At 54.5% G+C, this 22,088-nt stretch overlaps 1 protein-coding gene across 4 annotated transcripts in view; it reads right to left on the bottom strand.

Annotated features, from left to right (window-relative positions):
* MBOAT2 (membrane bound glycerophospholipid O-acyltransferase 2) overlaps positions 1-22,088 on the bottom strand; it is a 73,459-nt gene that overhangs the window by 44,375 nt on the left and 6,996 nt on the right. For 2 of the 4 annotated variants that reach the window (XM_071221586.1, XM_045189583.2), the window contains exons 1-3: positions 8,367-8,499; positions 6,952-7,097; positions 1,858-1,935 (exon numbers count right to left, since the gene is read on the bottom strand). Coding sequence is in view for 3 of the 4 variants with exons in the window: in XM_045189583.2 (XP_045045518.2) it covers positions 1,858-1,889 (32 nt within the window). In the remaining variant the exon portion in view is untranslated. Of the gene's footprint in view, positions 1-1,857; positions 1,936-6,951; positions 7,098-8,366; positions 8,500-22,088 lie in introns of those variants that run through there. The other 2 variants (XM_053925290.2, XM_053925289.2) reach the window with 1 other exon arrangement.

Raw genomic sequence — 22,088 nt, 5'->3', positions numbered from 1 at the left:
AAGGGAGACAGATATGGATCAGAACACTACAACGTACGTGAGTGTTCAATAAATGAGGCCACGACCGTGAAGCTTTTCTCACGTGTCGTGCATGCGGAGCGCGGCAACCACGCTAGTAAACCCACGAAGTAGACGGAGTCGTGAATTTTTAGACGGGGCAGCTCTCAGGGAGTCCGCATGCTTCGTCCTGAAGACGTAAACCCGCCGTCCAACAAGACGCGCCGCACACAGCACGTGCGGTTCGACCCAAAGGAACACACAGAGCTGTGTCCCGTGTGCTGCCTGGGAACTACACACAGGAAGGCCGTCCGTCCCATGTGGCATGTTTAAGAGAAGTTCCTCAGGTCTGACCTATGACGCGCAGTCCGAACGGAAGAAAACAAGCGTATGTGGATAACAAGTGAGAGAGGAGAAAAAAAAACTCGATTTCATTGTGTGTACTCGTGGGTAGGAAAGGGAACCGACTGCAGCGAAGAGAGACTGACGCACACTTTCCGAGTCAATCGCCCACCTCGCCCTCACTGCCGACAGTAGCAGCCACTGCGCTAGACCATCACATCCCCCAGCAGCTCCTCCGTAGAGTCAACCCCCACCCGGAAACCCTGCCGAGTACCTAAAGCACCTGCGTGCTCCTCTGGGACGCCCCCTGCAAAGGCTGACCCATGACGTCACACGGCCCGAGTCTCTGCAGCGGTGGCGCCCCCATGTGAGTGCAGGGACGCGCTCTCTCTGCAGCCCCGTCCACCACGGCAGCCGGCAGCCACCTGGGACCACTGTGCACGTGACCTGTGGCCAGGGTGACTGAGCAACTGAATTTTAGGTCCTAATGACTCGACAGTCGCAGGGGCCATGTGGCGAGTGGCCGCACAGGTCTAGAGAACAGCAGGTGGCACCCACGGAAACTGAGAGGAGACAGGGGCACAACAGAGGGGCGCCCACCACGCCCGCCCACACTGGAGAGCCAATCCCTCAGCTCTAGGTCCAGACTTCCTGTCAAATCCGTGGAGTCCTGCGTGTTTCGGAATTCAGAAACACAGTGCACGTATCATCAGAGGCTTAGGATCCGCTGGCACACTCTGCCCCCAGGGTTCGACCCAGGGAGCTGCACAGACCTCTACCCCCAACTCCCATGTCACACCTAGACCTCCACACCCAGCTCCCAGTAAGTAACATGCGTTTATCCAGCAAAGATGCCCTGAGTGTTTACTACGGGCTAAGCGCTGTTTTAGATGCTTAATATATACTCACTTGAAACGTTTATCCCTGAACACCCCCCTGCCTCCAGCGTTCCCTAATCAGGAAATGGGGCTTCCAGCTACCCTGCCAGCTCAAGCCAGCAGCCAGGACCCATCCTGGACACCTTCGCCCCACCTGCACTTCCCATCGGTCACAAAGCCCTCCAACTCTACCTTCTAAGCCTCTCTCCAGTCCGCCTCACTCCTCTCCACAGCCGTCACCCCTTTGGTTAAGCCAGTGGTCTTAAGTGGAAGCAGTTTTGCCCCGTGAGGGACACCTGGAAATATCTGGAAACATTCACGGCTATCACAGCTTGTGGGGAGGTGCTACTGGCCTACAGGGGGTGGAGGCCAGGGCTGCTGCGGCACCTCCTGCAGCGCACAGGACAGCACACGCCAGCGTGTTCCTGGCCTGCGTGTCTGCGGCTCTGCGGGCGAGAGCCCCGGCTCCAGTCAGACAGACGAGAGGTGAGCACCGGCGGTTTCGTCTTTGCATTTGTGACAGTTCTTGAAAAGCAGTCACAGTTCAGGATCACTGCTAATGGGGTAACACTCTCTGTTGCTCCAGTTGTGCTAGAGGGGAGCACGCGTTTATGTACGTGTTCGCGAAGCGACCACTTACTTGTGCATGGCCTCCACTCCCACCCCGATCATGATGCAGTAGGAGATCCCGCTTTGGACCAGGAAGTGTAGGGCGTACCTGTGAAGAGAGAGAACGCTGTTACACGGGCGGACGCCGCTCACAAATGCCAGGTCCAGCAGTTTAGGCTTCCGAGTGCTTCCACGTGGCACGGAGCATTCCCAGATGAAAACTGAAGCTCCGAAGCCTAGCATCCCATGAACACCCCGAGGGGGAAGCCCACACCGCAAACCCCAGGAAAGCTGGAAAAAATGAGCCCAAACCCAGAAGGCAGCCCCGCATCCCACAGATTACTCACAAAACAGCAAAGACACTGAACTTGAGACTTCGCTCAAGAGCACGTGCACCCGATCTACCCACTCAGAGAACAGGGTGTCTTGGCCAGACCCGCTTCCGCCACGGACCCACTCAGTCCTCAATGAGCAGGCACCGACCTCCAGGTCCTTCCGGCCGGGAGGACAGCGTTCCCACCGTTCTGACACAGGTGTCCACCACCAAATGAGAGAACCAATCTACCCAGCCATTCCACAAAACTCAGGCAAAGCACGGTCAGGACCTCTGGTTCTAAAATCAACCCGAACTGTCCCAGATCACACACTTGTGCACACGCACGCTTTCGACTGCCTCTACCCTTGGACGGCGCACATACTTTAGGAAAATGTGTTCAAACCACTGCACACTATTTATAAGGACTGCTAACCTATGATTAAAATGACTTTTAAACCTAATCATTATGGAATAACAGGCAACTCCAATGTGGCAACGTTACGCACATTTTCAAACGTGTTTCCCATGGAGATGTGACGAACAAGGAACAGGCTTCACAACAGGGCACACGCACGGGCCCAAGTGTCACTGCAGCCGCAGGACGCAGCACATGTGTGTGAGCATGGATGAAACAGAAGCTAAAACATGACGGTGACACACACTTTCCGAATTAACTGCCTGCCCCAAGTGCCTGCCGGCACTCGCAGCTCACCAACAGACTTGACGTGGAGGTGTTGAGGGCAGCCAGACACACCTAAGGGCTTTGCTAAGTGCAAATGCAACTCGTTAGAGATACTTGTCCAACCAAGTTTGCGGGCTCTTGGCGACAAACGTTTCCTTTTCTATGAGTAACTTTCCTTGGAACGTGAAGAGCATGTGACGGCACAGAAGCTGAGTTTCGTTTCTCCTTACATCACGGTGGGTGCCCAGGCCCCGGCACCAGGGTCGGAGGGTGCACGTGGCACCGTTTGGGGTGCCAGCCCCGGGGCCGCGCAAGCCTTTGCTGCTGTCTCGTGGCCCCGCGCTTGCCTGCCTCACGGACCGCGTGACAAGCAGCCGCTGGAGTCCTGGGGACTGTCTCTGTGACTTGCCCTGCGCAGCACCCCACTTGTCCTCGTGAGTGAAACAAGCGTGATGCACAACCAGCGGCGCCCACTAGCTGCCAGGACTGGCGGAGACGTGTGGGACGGCCCGCCTGCCGCCCTCGACTGGGCGGCATTGCGAGTGTGAAAGGCAGGTCAGACGGCGCCTTGAGTGGTCTGTGCTCACCCAGTCCTCCTCACTCAGGGCCGCGCTGGAAGGCCACGTGCCTCCTTACACCCTCGCTGACACTGAAGCCGAAGTTGTTTCTTTCTGGACACTTGTTGGCTGGTCCTTCGAGGGGGAGGTGGGGCGGACCCCCCGGACTGTGCGTCACGATCTTTCCAGACGCCGAAGCGCTCTGAAAACAGAGCAGTCCTTCGCCCTGCAGCCTCACTGTGCTTTTGACATCACATTTCACTTATGCGGAACTTCAACTCACACTAACGGCAAGTAAAAATCTAGTTTTAGCAGAAGAGCGCACGTGTGGTAAAAGGTTGGGAAACTCCTCTGTGTTCCTCTGAGCTTCACCGAGCGACCACTTTCGGACAGGCGCGGTCTGGGCACTGAAAACAAAGAGCCGATGGCACAGCCTCTGTCCCCGGAGAGCGTCCAGTCTAGAGAGACTGACGCACTGGCCACTTTAACACCAACGACACACCCTGAACAGAGAGACTGGGCAGACACGCACGTTCCTGTCTGGCCACCGACTCCACGGTGGTGGTGACGGCAGGAGCACGGAGGGCCGGAGGAGCCCTCCGCGCTCAGGAGGGGCCACTGCTCTGCGAAGCAAGCCCCATCCGCGGCACTGCCTCTCTCCGCCCTCCCGGCCATCGCCGGCCCATCCTGCACAGGAGGGAAGTGGTGCTGGGAGAGGCCAAGCGACACGCCCAAGGCACCCAGCTGCCCGGTCAAGGCGCCCGGAGTGGAGTCAGGTCTGTCTGACCCACGGTGGAAGGTCCCTGGCATTACCTACACTGTCACCAAAGATAGTTAAGAAATCATGGAAGTGTCAGTTAATTCTCAGTTGAAAAGAAGTTGTAAATGATACTCCAAGGAAAAAGGGAGAGGCTGAGCCCAAACGGAAGCAGGCGGGACGGCCCACCGTGTGTTCAGAGTGCTGCCAGACCGTCCTCCGGAAGGGGGGGGGGGACCTTGTGAGGCTCTGTCACCTTCGCGGCTAAAATCACAAAGTGCTCACATGGGAGAGGAAAGGCCTCTGCCTCCCGGTCAGGCTGATTAGCAAAGGGACCGCACACCTGGTACAAGGGCAGAAACAATCTCTCTTCCCAGAGAAAGGGATAAGAAAAAGGCTCTCCTTCAAGAAAAGGGCAGAGAACTGTACTATAAAACCCTGGTTATCACAGGTAATTTGACACAGGTAGGAGTACCTGGCCTGAGGGCAGGTTCCTCTGTCACAAAGCCCCTGGGAAGGCCCCTCCGCAGGGCCCTCTAAGCACAGCAACAGCGCCCCCCTTCCGTCTGCCCCCGTTTATGAGCCCCCACAAAGGGTCCCTAAACTACAAGCCTTCCCAAACGACCCCCTAAAATATGCTACACCCAAATACACACTGAGTACTGACGTATTTGAGTGAAATGTGTACCCTGAGATACTCTTTAGAATACTCCAGAAGACAAAGTCAGGGGAAGGATAAAGTAGGAAAGGTGGAATTTCAGTCACTGTTAAAGCTAAGGAGTGGGGATGTGAGTGCCCATGTCATTATTGTTACTTTTGTATCTAAAAAAGCGCCACAATATATAGTTACAGCACATGCCCGCACACTCACGCACACATTACCCCACGGCACGATGTATTACAAGAATTTTACAGAGTCACCTGCGAAACCTAAGGAAATTTTGATGATATAGATTTGATGCTACGAAGGAGGGGAAAGACCACATTTGCTCTGAATGAAGAGATGTGGAGAGCAGGACCAATCAGATGGCACTGGTCCGGTGAAGACAGCATACAGTAAATAAAACAAAGTGGAGTCACTCATGTCCCCAGAGACAGCTGCCAGGCAGCCATGACACTTTGGTTCAGGAGGGAAACCACGTAAGTCACTCTAGACACATCAGGCAAGGAGACATATCCAAGATATCTGCCCCCGTAGTCAGGACAGTCGTGACCGCAGAGCGGGACCACCCCCAGACAGGCTCCTGGGGAGATTCCCCACTCACCATCGGGGACGCCAAGACTCTAATCAAGAGACCCAGAAATGTGGGGAACACCACTCTCAAGGGCATAACTGAGGCAGACTGCAGACCACTGCTGAGACCGCCCAGCTCCACACCCCAGAGGGCCGCTCCATGCCATGCTGGTCTCCCTTCGCATCAGCTGCCGGAGGCTCTGCCTTGCTGGACGGAGGACTTGGTCTGCCCTGCTGCCCACCTGGCTCCCGAGACCCTTCCTTGCAAGATGCTGACAACTCCCTTATCCACCGTGCCATCTCCCAGACCTGCAGACTGAGCCTCTGGGACTCGGGTTGGTCATCCCCCACTGATTGCTCTGTGTGTGTGTGTGTGTGTGTGTGAGTGTGAATCCTCTTAGACTGTCACAGTGTGAGTAGGACAGTAATGTCTGTGGATGCTCTACTCTGAGTGAACCTGCATTCAACAGAAGCTGAGTGAAGAGCAGAGTTACTGTGTGTGGTTCTGGTCCATTCCTTGGTGCCCGGCTGCTCAGCTGACTTACGGGAAAGACCATATCACACACGTACACTCGTGACAAGAGATCACACTCAAATCTGAGGACGACACACACCACGCCTACCCTAAGACCGCTCACCGGGCAGTATGGGAGGGACTGACTGATTTTCATAGGTTTCTAGGAAACATCTGCACTTGCCAGAGGCAAAAGTAGACAAAGAAGTTGTGTCTATTCCAGTGCTCACAAGAATCAGAAACAGCACCCTAGAAGGAATGCAGAGGCATTACCCAAGTCCCATGGCCACTCCCCCACAAGAGAAGCAGCTGAGCCCCCAGGCAGGGGGTGCATTTCCGTGTTCTCAGGGAACTTCGATCCCGAAGCAGAGCCTGCGGAAATAGCAGCCCAGGCAGCTGGTCTCTGCACGGGGAGCCAGCGGCCGGCAGCACAGGGCTCCCTGGAAAGGGAGACGCCGAGGAAACCACTGAGAAGCCCCGCCACTGAGGGTCTCTGCTCCTCATGCTTCTGTCTCACAGCCAGCCACTAGCACCAACAGTGGGGGGGCACTTCTGAATGCAAACCCTTGGGGCAGCCCCGAGGAAATTCCCACAGAACACGTGAAGGGTCATAAATGAGAGCTTTCCATCATAAATAATTCTTCCCACCACACAAACAAAACACCTCTTCTCGCTAATGGAAGAATCTACAACATGGAATACAGTTCCACCAACGGGCTTTACTGGACTCGTAGAAGTCTCCTGCACAGAAATAAAAAAATTTTAAACTATTTTACATGGTCTCTTTGTCTTGGCATAAAATCTGCAAAATAGGAAAAAAGAACGACTCATGATGGAGTAAAACGTCTCTGTCCTTCATCGGCCCTTTTCCGTACACGATGAATAGTTACGTGCCCTGTGCCCCCGCTGAAGAGACAGAGCCCATTCCCCGCTGTTTTTTTCTATTAAAATAAGCATGATAAAATAGTGTAAGTAAATATAAGCACAAAACCCTACAGCATGCACCTTTCTACACACTCCATTCATAAAGATGTCCAAAATCTTCATTCAAATAAAAATACTTACCATCCAAAGCAAAAAAGTGCAAGATAAAGGCCCAAAAGCGTGGCAACGACATGTCTTACAAAAGAGCTCGTTTTGCTTGAATGCAGGTAGGTTCGGAACCAGAGAGCTGCCAGCAAGGCAAAGAGCTGGCCCGCCACGAAGTTGACCTGTGAAGGGAAATGAAAATGCCACGTTAGCAACACAGGCGGAAATTTTTCACTTGATGTCACCTAAAAATTCTCGGGACCAAAACACTGTGTAAAATCAAGACCTTCCGTTTTACAAAAGAAGCACAAACAGAAGTCAGGGGCCTTCCCGGGATGACAGCCTCCGGTCCAGAGTGACGGCCAGCAAGCAGTCTGCACTCACTTGGCATGGACAGGTGGCGCCAACTCGGGAGAAGGCCTGAGGGACACCTGGAAGAACGGGGCGGACAGGGTCAGACAGGGTCAGACACAGAGTGGAAGGCGCGGCACCCCGTGGTGTGTGAGAGAGAGAGACTTGTTGAGTGACAGGGCAAGCCTGCAACTGGGAGAAAGACGAGCACTGAGTTTCTCCAAAGGTCCCCGGGGTCAAGGTCTGGCCAGGATCCCTGAGGGTGGGACGCATCCTCTCCCAGCGGGTTGATGCCCACCCCCGGCAAGGAGTTGAGGCCCACAGCCACCCCGTGGGAAACAGTGGGAACCAGTGGGAACCAAATGTCTCAGCTCTGGGGGTTCTCAAGGGCAGCTCAGCAGGGACGAAGGACATCATAGCTGGTAACAGAGGAAGGAGCCTTCAGAAAGCGGCGAGAGGGGGATTCACTCCCAAGCCCACCAGTGTCAGCTTTATAGTCCTAACTCCTTAGGACCAACACAGCCCTTCGCCTGCTGAAACGAAATGCGTGCTGGTGACGGAGCTCCTCCGTCCCCCTCAACACTTCTCCCACCCTAGGAAAACAGGAAAGTAAAAGGCTATGGATACAACTCTCTTACGGCATGTAAAGCCTCAAGAACGATCTCCATCTCACTCTGATAAAGTATTCTCATAAAACCTTAAGGGAAAATGTCCAAAAATGTACAAACAAACGAACAATCCAGTTGCCATTCGGAACTTGCAAAAACCACATCACCACCGAGAAGAGCCACTGTTTCAGAGCCTCAGGTGCGAACAAACCACAGTGCGGGTGGGCAGGCGCAGACCCCCAAAGGCAGAGAGCCCCTGCGCTTCCTTGCATTACAAGAAAATCAGCTGGGCACTGCTGTTCGATTGTTCTGGGAAACAGACCCAATAGAAGCAAAATGTCTTCTACCAGGTCCCCAGCACTGTTTCTACCCTACAGGAATAGAACAGCGTTTTAATTAAGCAAAAAGTACATCTGAAAAATAAATATTTTAAAAAATGCTATCGCTTTCCTTCGGGCTGCAGCCATAAGGTAAGCCAAGGTGGACACTTACAAGCACATCCAGGAGCTACGGAGGACGCAGCGGCCGGTGTGATGTGCTTCCTTCTCAGGGTGCGCTGCTGGCAGAGCCGCCAGCTCTCTGCGCTCCACAGGGGCCCCGCCCCACCAGGCCTGATGAAGCAGGCAGGCTGGGACACAAGGCCAAGCAAGGTCACAGCATGCATATTGTATTCATGTGCGCCGTGGCAACCGCCAACGCCCTGTTCCTAAGGGTGTGACCTGTGGCAAGCCTGTCCCTCATGGTGTTAACCAGCTGAAGTTTGCCCAAAGCCCTCGGTCTGCTGCTGAGGAGCGAGCTGGTTGCCACTGTGGGGATCTGAGAGTCCTGGGTTCTTACTGGGTTGGTGAAGGTTCCACATCCTGATTCTTTGAGGTTATGCTCGTGATCCGTCCCATAAGGGCCATTGGAAGGAATCCCGACACCAGTGCCTCACCAGGCCGGTCCGCAAGCACAGGGAGGGGCGAGGGCTGATGGTGGGCTGAGAGCCACGGCCTTGGAAAGGGCCACAGGTCCCACCACACTGTTGGTGGCCCTCGCCGTGCAGCCTGGAGAGGGCGTAGCACTCCCCAGCTCCGCCGTCACCGCTAATGTGTCATGTTTGTAAAATTCTTACCTACTGAACAACTTAGGCCAGAAAAAAAAACTTTATTTTTAGAGAGAGAGGAAGGGAGGGAGAAAGTGGGAGAGAAACATCGATCAGTTAGTTGACTCTCATATGCGCCTCAACAGGGGACTGAACCCACAACCTGGCTATGTGCTCTGATTGGGAATCGAACCAGCGACCTTTTGCTTTGCAGCTCGATACCCAACTGACTGAGCCACACTGGTCAGGGCTGGAAAATAAGTATTTTTGATATTAATAACTACTCATATCTACAAAGCTTCTTACAGTTTAAAAACTTTCAAGTATCTCTAATTCAACAAAAATGTCTACGGCCACACCACCCTGAACGCGCCCGATCTGGTCTAATTCAACAGAAATATGTAGAGCATCTTACGGGCAAAGCCTAAGAAACGAAGACACGCGTCAGCCCCAGGGTGGCCTGGGTGGCTTTAGAACCTAACGAGAAAGGCAAACACGTACAAGAGGAACCGCAACTGAATCCCTCGCGTTCAAAACTAATCAAACTGGGCACTTGAGTCTCTGCATTTCATTGTGTTATAATTCAATAAATTTTTTAAAAACATGATTGCCAAAATGAGAAATTTGATCACGTAGAAATTACCCTTGAACTTGGTGGCTAAAACAACATTCCTTTTGCTCTTGAACCTGCAATGTGCTCACAGTCGGGCAGGGACAATGCATCCTGCCCGCTCTGCATTGGCCACACACTGAATTTATGTAAAGGCCCGTCACATGCCGACAGCCGATGCTGGCTGTGCTCTGCGACTGGAGCCAGGGCCACAGGTTGCAACACCTGCACGGCCCCTCTGTGTGCCCTGGGCTCCCTCCCGCCGTGGTGGCTGGTGTGCGTGTGCACAAAGGAAACGTCACTCAGAGTGGCGCGGGGAAGCCCTGAGGAGCAGCTCTTGTGCACGCCACACGGCTGCAGCTTACTTTACAAATCTGGGCAGAAGGAAGCTCACTTCACTCCCCAGCACAGCCAAAGAGAAGCCACCGCCACCCCGAACTCTCCCTGGGCCTTTGCTGGTAAGGGCCCCTCCCAGGTCCTCCTTTTTCTCTGTAAAATAATGCTCCCCTCCTTGTTCCCTGCACTTGCCTATAGTTTGCCAGAGTTTGCATGCGCTGAGTTGCCAATTCCTCTGCTAAACCCTAAAACTCATTTTTGCTGGTAAAATAACCGGCTATTTTATTGTTAAGGTTGAGACTGGGTTTCAAGGACAAGCACAGGAGAGGGGGGAAGGGGGGAGAGAGAGAGCCATGCACACCAGTGGAAAGCTGTAGCCTGCTAACGAGCTAGTCCCGAGGCCACGGCACGTCACTCCCACTCCCTCCCACTGCATCGTTAGCTGCAGCGGTCACGCAGTCATAAACCTGTCCAGGTTCAAGGGGAAGGGGAAAAATTCCTTCCTTGGTAGGGAGTGACAAATACTGCTGTGACCATTTTAGGAAAATAAAGTCTACCATAGGTTGAAATACAAAGTCGAGAGAAGTCTCCAAAGACATGGGTGCAATAGAGAACAGAGAGAATTCACCCAAGATGTCGCTATCCAACAGGACTTCCAGAAAGGAAACAACAGCAACGAGAAAAGGGAGGCGAGAAGTTAGCTAAGAAAGGGTTCCGGAGAATCCCCCAGAGCTAAAGAACATGAGTCTTCGAATTGAAAGAACTTGCCGAGTATCCACGCAAAATGAAATTTAAGGCCATCAAGGAAAACGGAAGACCCTATGAATTTTCAAGAAAGAAAGGAGGTCAACACGCAGCGGAGAGAGCAGACTCACACCCGATGTCTCCCGTGAGCCACCGCACAGGCTGAAATGGAACAGGTAACAGCTCTGGGACTTCAGAGTCGGGGCGCACCTGAACTGCGTGTCTGCCCAGCGACCCTGCAATTCGCAAATGAAATCCCGGCTGGAGAGGACCAGGGAAGCCCCGGGGTGAAGAAAAAGAAAGGCCATCTTTGAGTTAAAACAGGTCCTGTCCACCCCACTGAAGGGGGCGGAGCAGCACTCCAGCTGTCACCTGTCACCAGGCCGGCCAGAAACTAGGTGACAGAGACCACTGTCAGGGCTCAGAAACCGCGGGAGCTCCGGACCAGGACACCGCGCACGGAGCAGGCGGGTGGGAAGCAGCAGCTTGCCACTGGCTAGTAAGGGCACCTGCCGCTGACGAGGGCTTACAGTGTCCTTAGATCTCAGGCACACACGCTCTCCCACAAAACACTAACTTTTCAAATGCATGCGGTTTATCCAGAAAAAGACTCCACTATGCTCTTTCAATGTTAATTTCTCCCCTTTGCCTTTACTTTTTAACTAGAGAACACACCCTAATATTAACATTTGCAAATCACCCACCTCTGTGCAGGCGCCTGACTTCCTTACCACAGCCTCCACCGAGGAGGAGAGAAACACGGCCGAGCCTGTGTGCGGTGAAATGTCCAGGGTGCGCGCTGTTTTGTTCAGCCAGGTTCATCGATGGACAGAAACTGTGCTGACTACCATTACTTAAAAAATCTTTAAAAAAATTGATCTCCACCTCCCTTTCTTGGTGTCCACTTTTCAAGCCCCCTCCTCGATCTGAGAAGGGAAAGCACAGCCGGGTTGTACACCCCGCGCCCTCCCCGCCAGGACATCCTCCTCAAACACCTCCAGGGGCTACCCTGCTCCGACACTGCGGAGGTTAGCACTGCAGATGGTGAGTCCTTAGTTCAAGGGACAATGCACAGACCCTCCCCAGGAGCTCCCAGTCCAGTCTAGGGAGTACACGGGAAAAATGTCACAGTGCAGGGAGACAGTGGCACTCAATGACGGCTCGCACAGGAGCAGAGGCAGCAGTGGAGCCGGATGGTTACCGGACACTTCTCCTTCGCTCCCACTCTCTCCAGAGAAAATGTCCTGCAGAGGCCTCCACTCGACCGGTACTATTTGTTAGGGACCCTCCTGGGCCTCTTGTTTCTTCTATTGTGACAATCCTGCCCCCCCCTCCGCCCACCCCCATGAGGGGGTGTAATGTCACTAAACCTCCGGGCCTTGCTTAGAGCTGCAGACGCCCAGCTGTGCCCATGCTGGGGGAGTGACAGTGATCGGGGAACAGTCCTCAGGACTCCGGGTGGCAGCACATCCAAGGCACACAGTCCGACGCAGCTTGGACCCCGAAGGCTGACAATCAGGCCCACGTGGGGTGGACTCGGCGTTCCTCTCTCAGCCAGATCCAAACCTGGCAAGGGAAGGTCGCGAACCCCAGAACCCTGAAACCCCAACATTGCCACAGCCTCTGTTTTACCCACGAGGGACCTGAGGCTTCTACAGGGTCAGTGACGAGTTCCAGGTTCCCTACCCAAAAAGCAGCACCATCACCATTGGAGACCACTGCTTCTCAACAGGAGAAAATCAGGTTCCCAAACTGATACTGATTGATCTTAAGCTGAACTACAAAAACGGAAACAGAAGTTAAAGCTAACACACGTTGCCTGTTTCATCATTTGCTGCTGATAAAATACATTCCGTTAGCTTAAAGAAATGAAACCTAAAAAAACAGAAACCGTCCCCAGGTTCACAGTTTATTCACACAAGTGACAATGTCTACAGAGCACCTGCCACATGCCGGGCGCTGTTCCAGGGACCAGGCCTAGTCAGTGCAGAAAGCAAAGCCCCTGCTCTTGTGGAGACTGTATTTTAGTGAGAGGACCAAACAGTAAACAGGAATATGTAGCAGCGAGGCATGTAACATAATGGAAGGGCAACATTTTCAAAGCTAGACAAAAAGAGCCCCCTGCCAGGGGGTTCCAGGGTGGGAAGGGGACATCAGACAGGGCCTCTGTGACCGCCTGAGCAGGAAGCTGCATGAAGTGAAGGGCGGAAGCCATCAGACAGCCAGGGAGCAGGAATGTCAAGTGAAAGGCCAGAGGTAGGAACGTGCTGAAAACTTCCACGGAACTGTGAGGAGGCCAATGCAGGTGACAGTGAGGAGAAGAGACTGCAGGACGTGGAGTCAGAGAGGTTGGCCGGGCCACGGTGGCCGCTGAGAGGGGCGTGCGGTGCACCTGGCCCGGGGCGCCGGTCTGCCTTTCTCCCCAGTACCTCCCCGAGAGCAGCCTGGCACTGCTGTTTCTCCTTCGCTGCGGCTGGAAACTCAGGGGGGCGTGCAGTTGCCCCTCTCCCTCTCAACACGTGCGGCAGGGCTAGCTGACAGGACAAAGGACAAATGGGAGGGTCTGCTCAGTAACACCCCCTTCAAGTGGCTCGGTGTGACCCTGCGCAGAAGGCGGCAGATGCCCAGCCCTGAGCGTTCCGTCCAGGGCCATGCGTCCCCGAGGCAGCACGCGGCATGGCCCCTCTCCCGGTGAGTCTGCCTCTCCAGGCACCAAACGGACCGCAGTGAGAATACCGAAAGGTTAAGCACAACAGTGAAATTTTACTAGTGCTTTTAGGCAACTGGTTTGTTTAAAAAGAGCGGGGAAAAAACCCTGCTGGTACATTTCCAACTGGTTTGGAGGCTTAAAAATCCGTTTTTCTAAGATTCAGAAGTATTGTCACCATCAACTTGTATGCAACACCAACATCTGAGAAGTGCTGGCGGGGTGGGCGCCCACCCATGGGGAGATGAGGCAGACCCAGGCCTGTGCCAAGAGCTGTCCAGTGGGGGAAACAGCGCAGGAAACGGACACTTACGATGGAGGCCGTGTGCTGCAGGCCCTCCCTCTATGGTGAATGCCCAGGGAGTGGGGGCAGCCAGGGCAGACCCGCCCCAGCCAGGAGCACAGGTGGGTCTGTCCTGGCTGCCTGGGCAGCTTTCGAGTGCCGGAGAACAACACGGGGCAACTTCTAGCAGGGGGTCCACCCTCTCGGCGTCTCTGGGCCACACCGAAAGAAGAGTTGTCTTGGGCCACACATTAAACACACAAACACTAAGGAAAACTGATGGGCAGAAAAACGGTTTAAGTGCATTTACAATTTTGGGTGGGGCCACATTCAGAACCATCCTGGGCCACATGCGGCCTTGCAGGTTGGACACCCCTGAAATCTAAAGGGTGTAAGCAGGAAGAAATAAAAGACGGGAAAGTGTAATTAAAGGAGAAAATAAACAAGTAATAATTTAAGAAAAAAAGGAAAAGTTCTCGTAGTTGTTAAAAAACCAGTGATTTTACATACTCAGACTCAAGGGCCCCCTTCCTGAGTGAATAATCGGGTGTGTGCGTCCAATGTGCGAACGAGAAACTTCACTGCGAAACCACGGCAGCAAAAACCACACACGACCCCGGTGTAATCAGACAGTAACACAACCGAATGACGGACCACCGGGTAGGTTTTAGAAAGTGATTTAACAGAACTGGAGATGATCTCAAAAGTAAAAACGAAAGGCCACAAAAATTTTATGCTCCGTATACACCCAATTCCATTTAAATAAATGTTACATCCTCCGAGCCAATGCTACAAATTTTTGTAAGGTCTAAGGAGATTAGATTATTCTGTAATCCCAGTACTTGTGAAATTGTTCAGTGTACTACCTTGCAACAAAGTAACCTTTAAGAACTGCACTCAACTTTTATGCAGTTCCATTAAAAGTCACAACAAAGACCTTTATTAATGAAAAAGCGCTGCGTGGGAATGCCGCGCATCCTGTGCCAGCGCCCTGAGCGGATCGTGAGCCCTGCCGCCTCGGTCTGACACGGAGCAACACCCAAACGCACGCACGCGGCGGTATCTGCGACGGGCCACACACAAGCACACAGCCACGGCAGAAACGCACAGAATGAAGCAAAGCGGCAAAAGGAACCGAGTTACCTGAAACACACTTTGTTCTCGCTGACTAACGGAACAAGCGGTCTTCACAGACACGTCTCAAGAAGAGGACCCCGCTGGTTCGAGCCCACAGAGGGAAACCCGTGTCCGCAGAGTGGCCACAGGGCTCCGGGGACCGCCTGCCGGAGCTGGGGACCCCGAGGTAGAGACTGGCCTGGCCAGTATTCGGCTCCCGCTCAGTGCTGACTTCAGCACCCAGCCATTAGACGCCTGACCCAAGACAGGACACAGCACTCCACGTGGCCCTCGGCCGCTCTCTGTCTCACCCGGAATCACAATCAGTCCACCGCATCTGCGGAAACGGTGCTCCGGGCACGCCTGGCGGTTTACACCACCGTCTCAGCTGTATGTTTGACAGGATGTGTGTGACTGGGTCTGTGCACTTTTGTTTCTGGTGTGTGCGAGAACACGACAGAGGCAAAGGCAGCAGGTCTTAGCTCGCCCAAGCTGCGACGCTCTGCACAGGACGAGACGCGGGCTTCCCACCCCGCAGGGCTGCGAACGCTCACGCCTGTGACTTCCACATTCGAGGGCTCAGGGGTGCTCACACCCGAGTTACTGAAATGCCGCTGTTCAAACTCCAGCCCTGTGAAGCAAGAAGGGCACGTCTCCAGTGATCAAGGAGGAGGCCGTGGAGAAGTGGGCGAATGGCCGCCGCTGTCCAGACACGGAACTGGCTGCCTGAAAAGGGGCAAGCTCCCCATGGAGCGGTGCTCAGAGGTGAGCCCCCGAGCGCCCGCGACGTGCCCAGAGGCGGCTTCATTTCCCAGGAGCAGCTCGCAGCACCGGTGCAAGGCCAGCGACCCGGACATGGGCAGAGTGCTCCACAACACAGAGGGGCCGGGCTCAAGCAGCCCACACACCTGAACCTGAGCTGAGCCCTGAACCCCTGGTCTTAACCACCAGACTCTTCACGTATGAAACACCCTTGCCTTCCCACCAGCTGCGCCAGCAGGCCCTGCCCATCTACCCTCCGACCTCTGCCACACCAGGCCTGGCCACACCCCCGCACCCCCCTCCCCCATCCACCAGTATTTACTGAGGGAGTGAGCCTGCCCTGCTCTCCTTTGCAAACCATTGCCTCCACTAGCGGCTGCACTCTTGCTGAGCCACCAGACACACGTAACCTTCCAGACTCTGGCTCGAACGTGACTGTGCCCCGACCAATCCAACCCCAAGCTACACCTCTCTCCCCAGATGATTCCAGACTGTGCTGGAGCCCGCCCTGCCATCCCACCCCACAGAGCTATGGCTGGGCACGGCCCCAGAGAGGAGGCCTTCCCAGCCACCCCCACCCACCTCCCTGCGGCCATGTGGCAAAGCTCCGGCAAAAGGAATGTGAGTTGAAGTGCTACGCATGTGCCACTTCTGGCCAACAGCTGTGACCACGGGGGGTCCTGTCCCCGTCCTGCCTGCCAGATGACTGGAAGGCTCCACATTCTCAAAGCATGAGCCCCCGAGCAGCAGCAGCAGCAGGAACATCACCTGTGACCCAGTCACACTCGCACAGGACCCGGCCCCGGCCGGGACCTACTGAGTCGGAAACCCTGGTCGTCGGGCCCAGTGGTCCGTGTTGGCAAGGGCTACTGGGGACCCGCAGGCAACCCCAAGGGCCATGGCCCACAGCCAACCGGCACTAAGCAGGCTGGTGGTACGGCCCCCCTACTGTCCTGCCGCCGAGCAGGAGGGTGTATCAAAGGGAACACAGGTCGCTGTGCGACCAGCAGAGCAGAGCCACCCAGTGATCTGGACAATTCACATCCAACTGTCATGTGAGAAAAATAAACTTCTGTTAGCTAAGCCACCGACACTGTCGGGACTCTGCTACAGGAGCTTTATCTCAATGCATTCTGACCAGCCTGTCTTCGGAGGCCCATTCGCAGGCTGTTAGTGACTGGCGCGCTTTCTCTTCCCGCTGGCCTGGAAGCTCCAGAGCCAGAACCAGCCCATCCACATCGGAGCGTCTCCCAGGATCCAGCAACACCCCTGCCTACACCTCAGGCTCAACGGACAACGTCTCCGGATCCCTTTCTTCCTCCACTACCGGCACCTAAAGTGGTACCAACTGTCCTTTTTAAAAATGTTCCGAAAGTCCCAACATTCACTACGGACTAAAACTCCCCAAGCCTACACTGATTCCCAGAACGATGCCAATTTGTCACAGGTTTGTCCTCTGCACCACTACAGCCTAGTCTCCTGGTCCCAGCTTCAGAAAGGGGTGTCGACTTTGATCCTGGCCCCGCCCCCGGACATGAAGTCACAGCGACTGCACAGGACCCTGGGCATTCCTCGCTGACCCCACCCTGCCGCTGTGCCTGTCCCACCCACCCAGGATGCCCCTCTAGACCAGGCACCTGGCCTCCACTGCCTCCCCCTTCACGTGACAAGAGCCAAACTCCAACACCAGGCATTTACCAAATCTGGGGTCGGGGACAAAAAACAGGGAGAGTAGTTTAATATCCCCGATATTTTCCAGAGGTTCCTGCTTTCGATAAAATCAACAGGAAAAGGGAAGCAGCTCAGGACCTGCCCTCTGCATCGCCCCAGCCTGTGCTGTCGGACGGCTCTGCTGAGACAGTCCCGACCACCTTCCTCCTTCAACATTCCACGCGGGATTCTTAAAAATCTACCAGTGTTTCTACCACAGGCCACGCACCTAACGAAGTTATTTTATAAATTACTTTCTGGTCCCACATAGTAAAACTCTTGAGCTGATGCCGAAAACCTTCTCGGAACGGCGTACTTCTCCATTAATTTGTCTTTTCTGTACCTTAAAAGAAAAATCTGGCCCATTAGAATGAATCCTTCCAATCCACATCAAAACTTCTACCGAGTACACGGATCAACAATGCCCAAAATTCTACTCTTCGGTTTTGACTAGCTTATCACAATTTCCACTCAGATCTACGGGGAGGCTGAAGCTCAACGTGGCAGAAAATCTTTACCGAGATTTTCCTTGGTAAACTGCGGCTTTAAAAATATTTCCCAAGAACAAAAGGAGGCACAACTAGTCTCATGAGCAGGATGCCCACAGGGACCAGGATGACGATCTCAGAGTGGAGGCCCCTTAACCTTAGCTGTCGCCAGAGACACTAAGTGCCGGCTGCGGGCGCCTCCACCTGGGCTCTACTCAAAGACACCGAAACCCCCGTCCCTTCTGTGCTCGGCGTGTGGCTGACACGAACAGCTGTGCTGCCCTTGCATGCGAAAGGCATGCTGGCACTCCCGGTGAAGCACACCGCAGATTAAACACGAACTCCAAAGCCCGAACAGCTAATGCAAGACAAAGCATTCTGGCCAAAACAGCACACGCTCTTAAACTGAAAAGCCGGCCCTGGCTGGTGGGGCTCAGTGGTTGAGCGCCGACTTGCAAATCAAAGGGTCACTGGTTTGATCCCCAGTCAGGGCACATGCCTGGGTTGCGGGCCAGGTCCCCAGTGGGGGGTGTGCAAGAGGCAACCACACATAGATGTTTCGCTCCCTCTTTCTCCCTTCTTTCCTCTAAAAAATAAATAAATAAAATCTCAAAAAAAATTAAAAACAAATGAAAAGGTAATCAAGACCTTTCCAAACATTACTTTCTTCCCTACTAGCTAGACTTATGTTTTAAAATGTCACACCCCCAAAAGAGCCTTTGTGACCCAGACCGGCGACCACGTGAACAGCAGATGTGCAGAAGGAATGAGAGGGCGGCCGCGTGCGACCCCAGCCCTCCCCCGCAGCGGCACGCTACCTTTCAAGGTTATTCCAAGATGTAACCCTCTCTGAATGAAAAGAACTAATCACTTAGAATTTAACTTAAATTCTGGCCCTGGCTAGTGGGGCTCAGAGGGTTGCACATCATCCCGCAAACCAAAAGGTCACCAGTTCGATTCCCAGTCGGGGCACACGCCTGGGTTGCAGGCCGGGTCCCCAGTTTGGGGTGTGCGAGAGGCAACTGACTGATGTCTCCCTCCCTATCTCCCTCCCTTCCCCGCTCTCTAAAGATAAAACCCTAAAAAGAAGAATGAAGTTATTTCATGCTTAATTATACTCATTGTTTCCAAATTAAAATTATTTTTAAAAAGTTAAAAATAAGAAATAAAGTTCTGTTGGCCAATGCAAGGGTGACATGCCTGAGCGGGGAAGTGCCTGAATGGCGTCCTCATCTACTGGACGACCCGGGCTCCGGGTCTCCCGTCGACCACCCCCCTGTCCCCACCCCCACCCCCGCAATGGTCCTCCCTGCTCTGCCGGTGCTCCCCTGCGGTCTCGGCACAGGACAGCGCGCTCCACACGGGACTGGTCGCCACCACAAAACAGAAACTGCGCCTGCTCCCTGGTGGCCAGTCGGCTAAAGCGGGCCAAAGTGTGTTGTTTGGGCTCAAGAGAAGACAACTGTTAGCCAAGCTTTCTAAGTTGTCAGAAGAAAATACAGAATTCCGGCCTCCCTGGAAAAACCACTGTGGTCCCCATCAGCGGAAGTGAGCAGGGCCTCCCGGATGATCACACTGTCCACTCGCAGGAAACGGCCAGTCGCCTTCGCGGGCGGTCCTCGCCTGCAGCCCTGCGGACGCTGGGACTGGGAACCCAGGAGCCATTACCCACTCCGCCCACCCCAGACCTGCTCAGCTAAGCTGCACTCACGACGAACACCACTGCCAGGGCTTTACTCACAGACCTTCATGCTGCTCTCAGGCACCTGTGCTTCCGCACAATTAATTTTAGAACGTCACTGCGTCTTTACATTTTTCTTTGAAATTTACTATTGTTCAATTAGATGCATTCAATTCAATCTTTATTTACTCAGCACCCACCGAGAAAGTGAAACCAGCGGTTTTGCGAAGGGCAGAACCCCCTCTCCATTCCTTCCTAACAAGGTATCACTTGGTCTCTAACGTGTTGCAGCCCTACTTATAACTTAGTTTCAAAAAGAAAATAAAAGAATTCGCACTCTTTTGCTCGTTTGTATAAGCAGAAAGCTATTTTATCTGGATATACATGCACTAACTTAAATATATCTAAAATTATGTAATATCCACAACTCTGACCTCCCACAAACACCTAGTTTGCAACAGAAAACCTCTAAGAACAAACAAGGTTTCTGTGGGATTATGAATGAAAACAGAAAGGATGTTTCCTGCTTGCCCGATGCCTAGACAGGGGCAAGCAGGCCCACCAAAGGCCTGGGCCTTACAGCGTGCGGTCCAGTGGAACAGAGTTACCTGGTTGGCAGCCGGTGCAGGGGAGAGGTGGGTGGGTCCTGGCTTCTTCACGCCACAAGACACTGGCCACCCGTGGAGGGTCTGCTGATGACCCCGCTACTGAGCAGAGGCCAGGCGCCCCCAAGCCCCCGTTTTTCCCAACGTCGTGGTAACACACACTCAGACGAGGGCTCTCCTTCCACCACCCCGTTTCTCCCAGGCTGCAGTCACCGTCTGGCTGCGAACGCCGTCCCTCACACAGCCACCCTCATTCCCCTTGATCGATCAGTCACATTCCCCCCAAGTCCTCAATGCTTTGCACATCTATCTCCATTTAAGTAACCCCTCGAAGAAAAGAAGTCAGCCAGAAGGGATCCTAGGCTTCCTTACCTAAGAGAGACCCGCTGTGCATCCTCAGTGAACCTCACAGCCCGGGACCTCACCCCTCGGGGCTACGCAGCTGGCCAGAGGAACGGCAGTGGCCAGCTGGGGAGCCCGGGGCAGGCTGCGTCCTGGGCCCAATCTGAGGAGCTCTGCAAAGTGGAGGGAGGGCCTCAGCCAGGGAAAGGGCAGCGTCCTCTAGCGCCAGGGTGTGAGTGCCAGAGAGAGAGTGACAACGTGACATGTTGGACCACGGGCGGCCTGCACCTCCTCGGCAGAGCTTTTGGAGACCCGTCCCACGCTTTCCCTTTCCAGTCACTCGACGCTCCCTTCCCAAGCCTCCGATGTGTGTGTAGGGCACACACGCGCGGGCTCAGTGTGCACCTCCACCTCAGGCGGGGCGGCCCCGCGTTCAGGAAGGGCCCGGAGTGAGACTGTTGACACTGTCTACCCGTGAGGCCACGCAGTCACTGGAGACGCAACGACAGGACTGCAAGGAGACGCGGACCGCACCCCCCCGACACGTGTCCTGTGTCAGGGCCACGCTGCCGAGTGCACTCCGCGCTTCATGTTCCCACACCTGTGATTACACTGCGGATGGCGCAATGACACTGCGTGACATTGCGGAGGGTCTACGCCAATCGCTTCAATGCACACACGTAGAAAGGCACCAGGGTTTCATAGCCCTGTAATCATGGGGAGAGTCTTTTACAAATGTGTCCGGCCGCTCCCCGCCTCTGATGGCGGTGGTCGAACACCAGGCTCCTGGCCCTGACCTGGAGGTCCGGGGAGAGAACAGGCCTCTCTACCGACCACCCCAGGGGACTGCTGACAGCGGGGGTCTCAGAGCCAGCTGTAAAAGGCCTGCAGCAGGGCATCACTGATTAGTCCTGGCTTCTCAAAGTTTGCCCTGGATTTGGCCATTAGTGTCGGAGGCCAAGCCCTGATCACAACGGTGTCAGTGACTAGGAATTAGGAAAACAGAAAAGCAAGAACATGTGACTCTTTCCAAACGCAGGACTGGGAACAAAGGGAATGAGGGCGTGCACAGAGGCCTGGCAAGAGCCCCTTCCCTGGGTTCATCGGGCAGAGACACGGGCGATGCTGCAAAGCATGGCATATCAGTGGCCAGAGTGTTCAGGGTGGGAAGACATGCCCTCCAATCACTACCCACCTCACTCTGTGCCCCGGGGCACCCACCTGCCCTCTGGGAGGTACACCAGCAGGAGGTGGGGAGAGAGGGGGATACTCATCTGCCCGCAGCTCGCTCCCGCAGTCCACCACCTCCGGCTGGCTGGTCCCTCACTGGAGGCCACAGTTCCTCCCAGCAGGCAGCCCCCCAGCTCCCCTTAGGGTGCTGCTCCCTCAGCATGCTGCTCCCTCAGCATCTGCCCCATCCTTCCCCTTGCCCTGCAGGCCCAGTGCAGCTGGTACTGGGGGACTGTTCCCCTAACCTGCCTGGCTCTTAGGACTGAATGATTCTTTAAGTCTCCTTGGTTACCTAGTGCAGTCCATCTCCTACCAGAACCCTGAGTGATACAAATAACATTAAACAGAATACAGACGCCAAATCCAAAATGCTTTTGTTGTTCAAATTAGCAAGCAGGCCCATCGGAGGGCATTCAGAAAAGACTTACGTGCTCGGTGCTCTGGACGCGGGCGGGCAGAATGGTTGGGGCTGTGCCAAACTAGGCAAGAGGGGCCGATCACTCACACCTGCTCCCA

This window comes from Desmodus rotundus, chromosome 5, assembly GCF_022682495.2.
Source record: "Desmodus rotundus isolate HL8 chromosome 5, HLdesRot8A.1, whole genome shotgun sequence".
NCBI classification, from domain to species: domain Eukaryota; kingdom Metazoa; phylum Chordata; class Mammalia; order Chiroptera; family Phyllostomidae; genus Desmodus; species Desmodus rotundus.
This window is presented reverse-complemented; position numbering and strand designations above follow the sequence as displayed.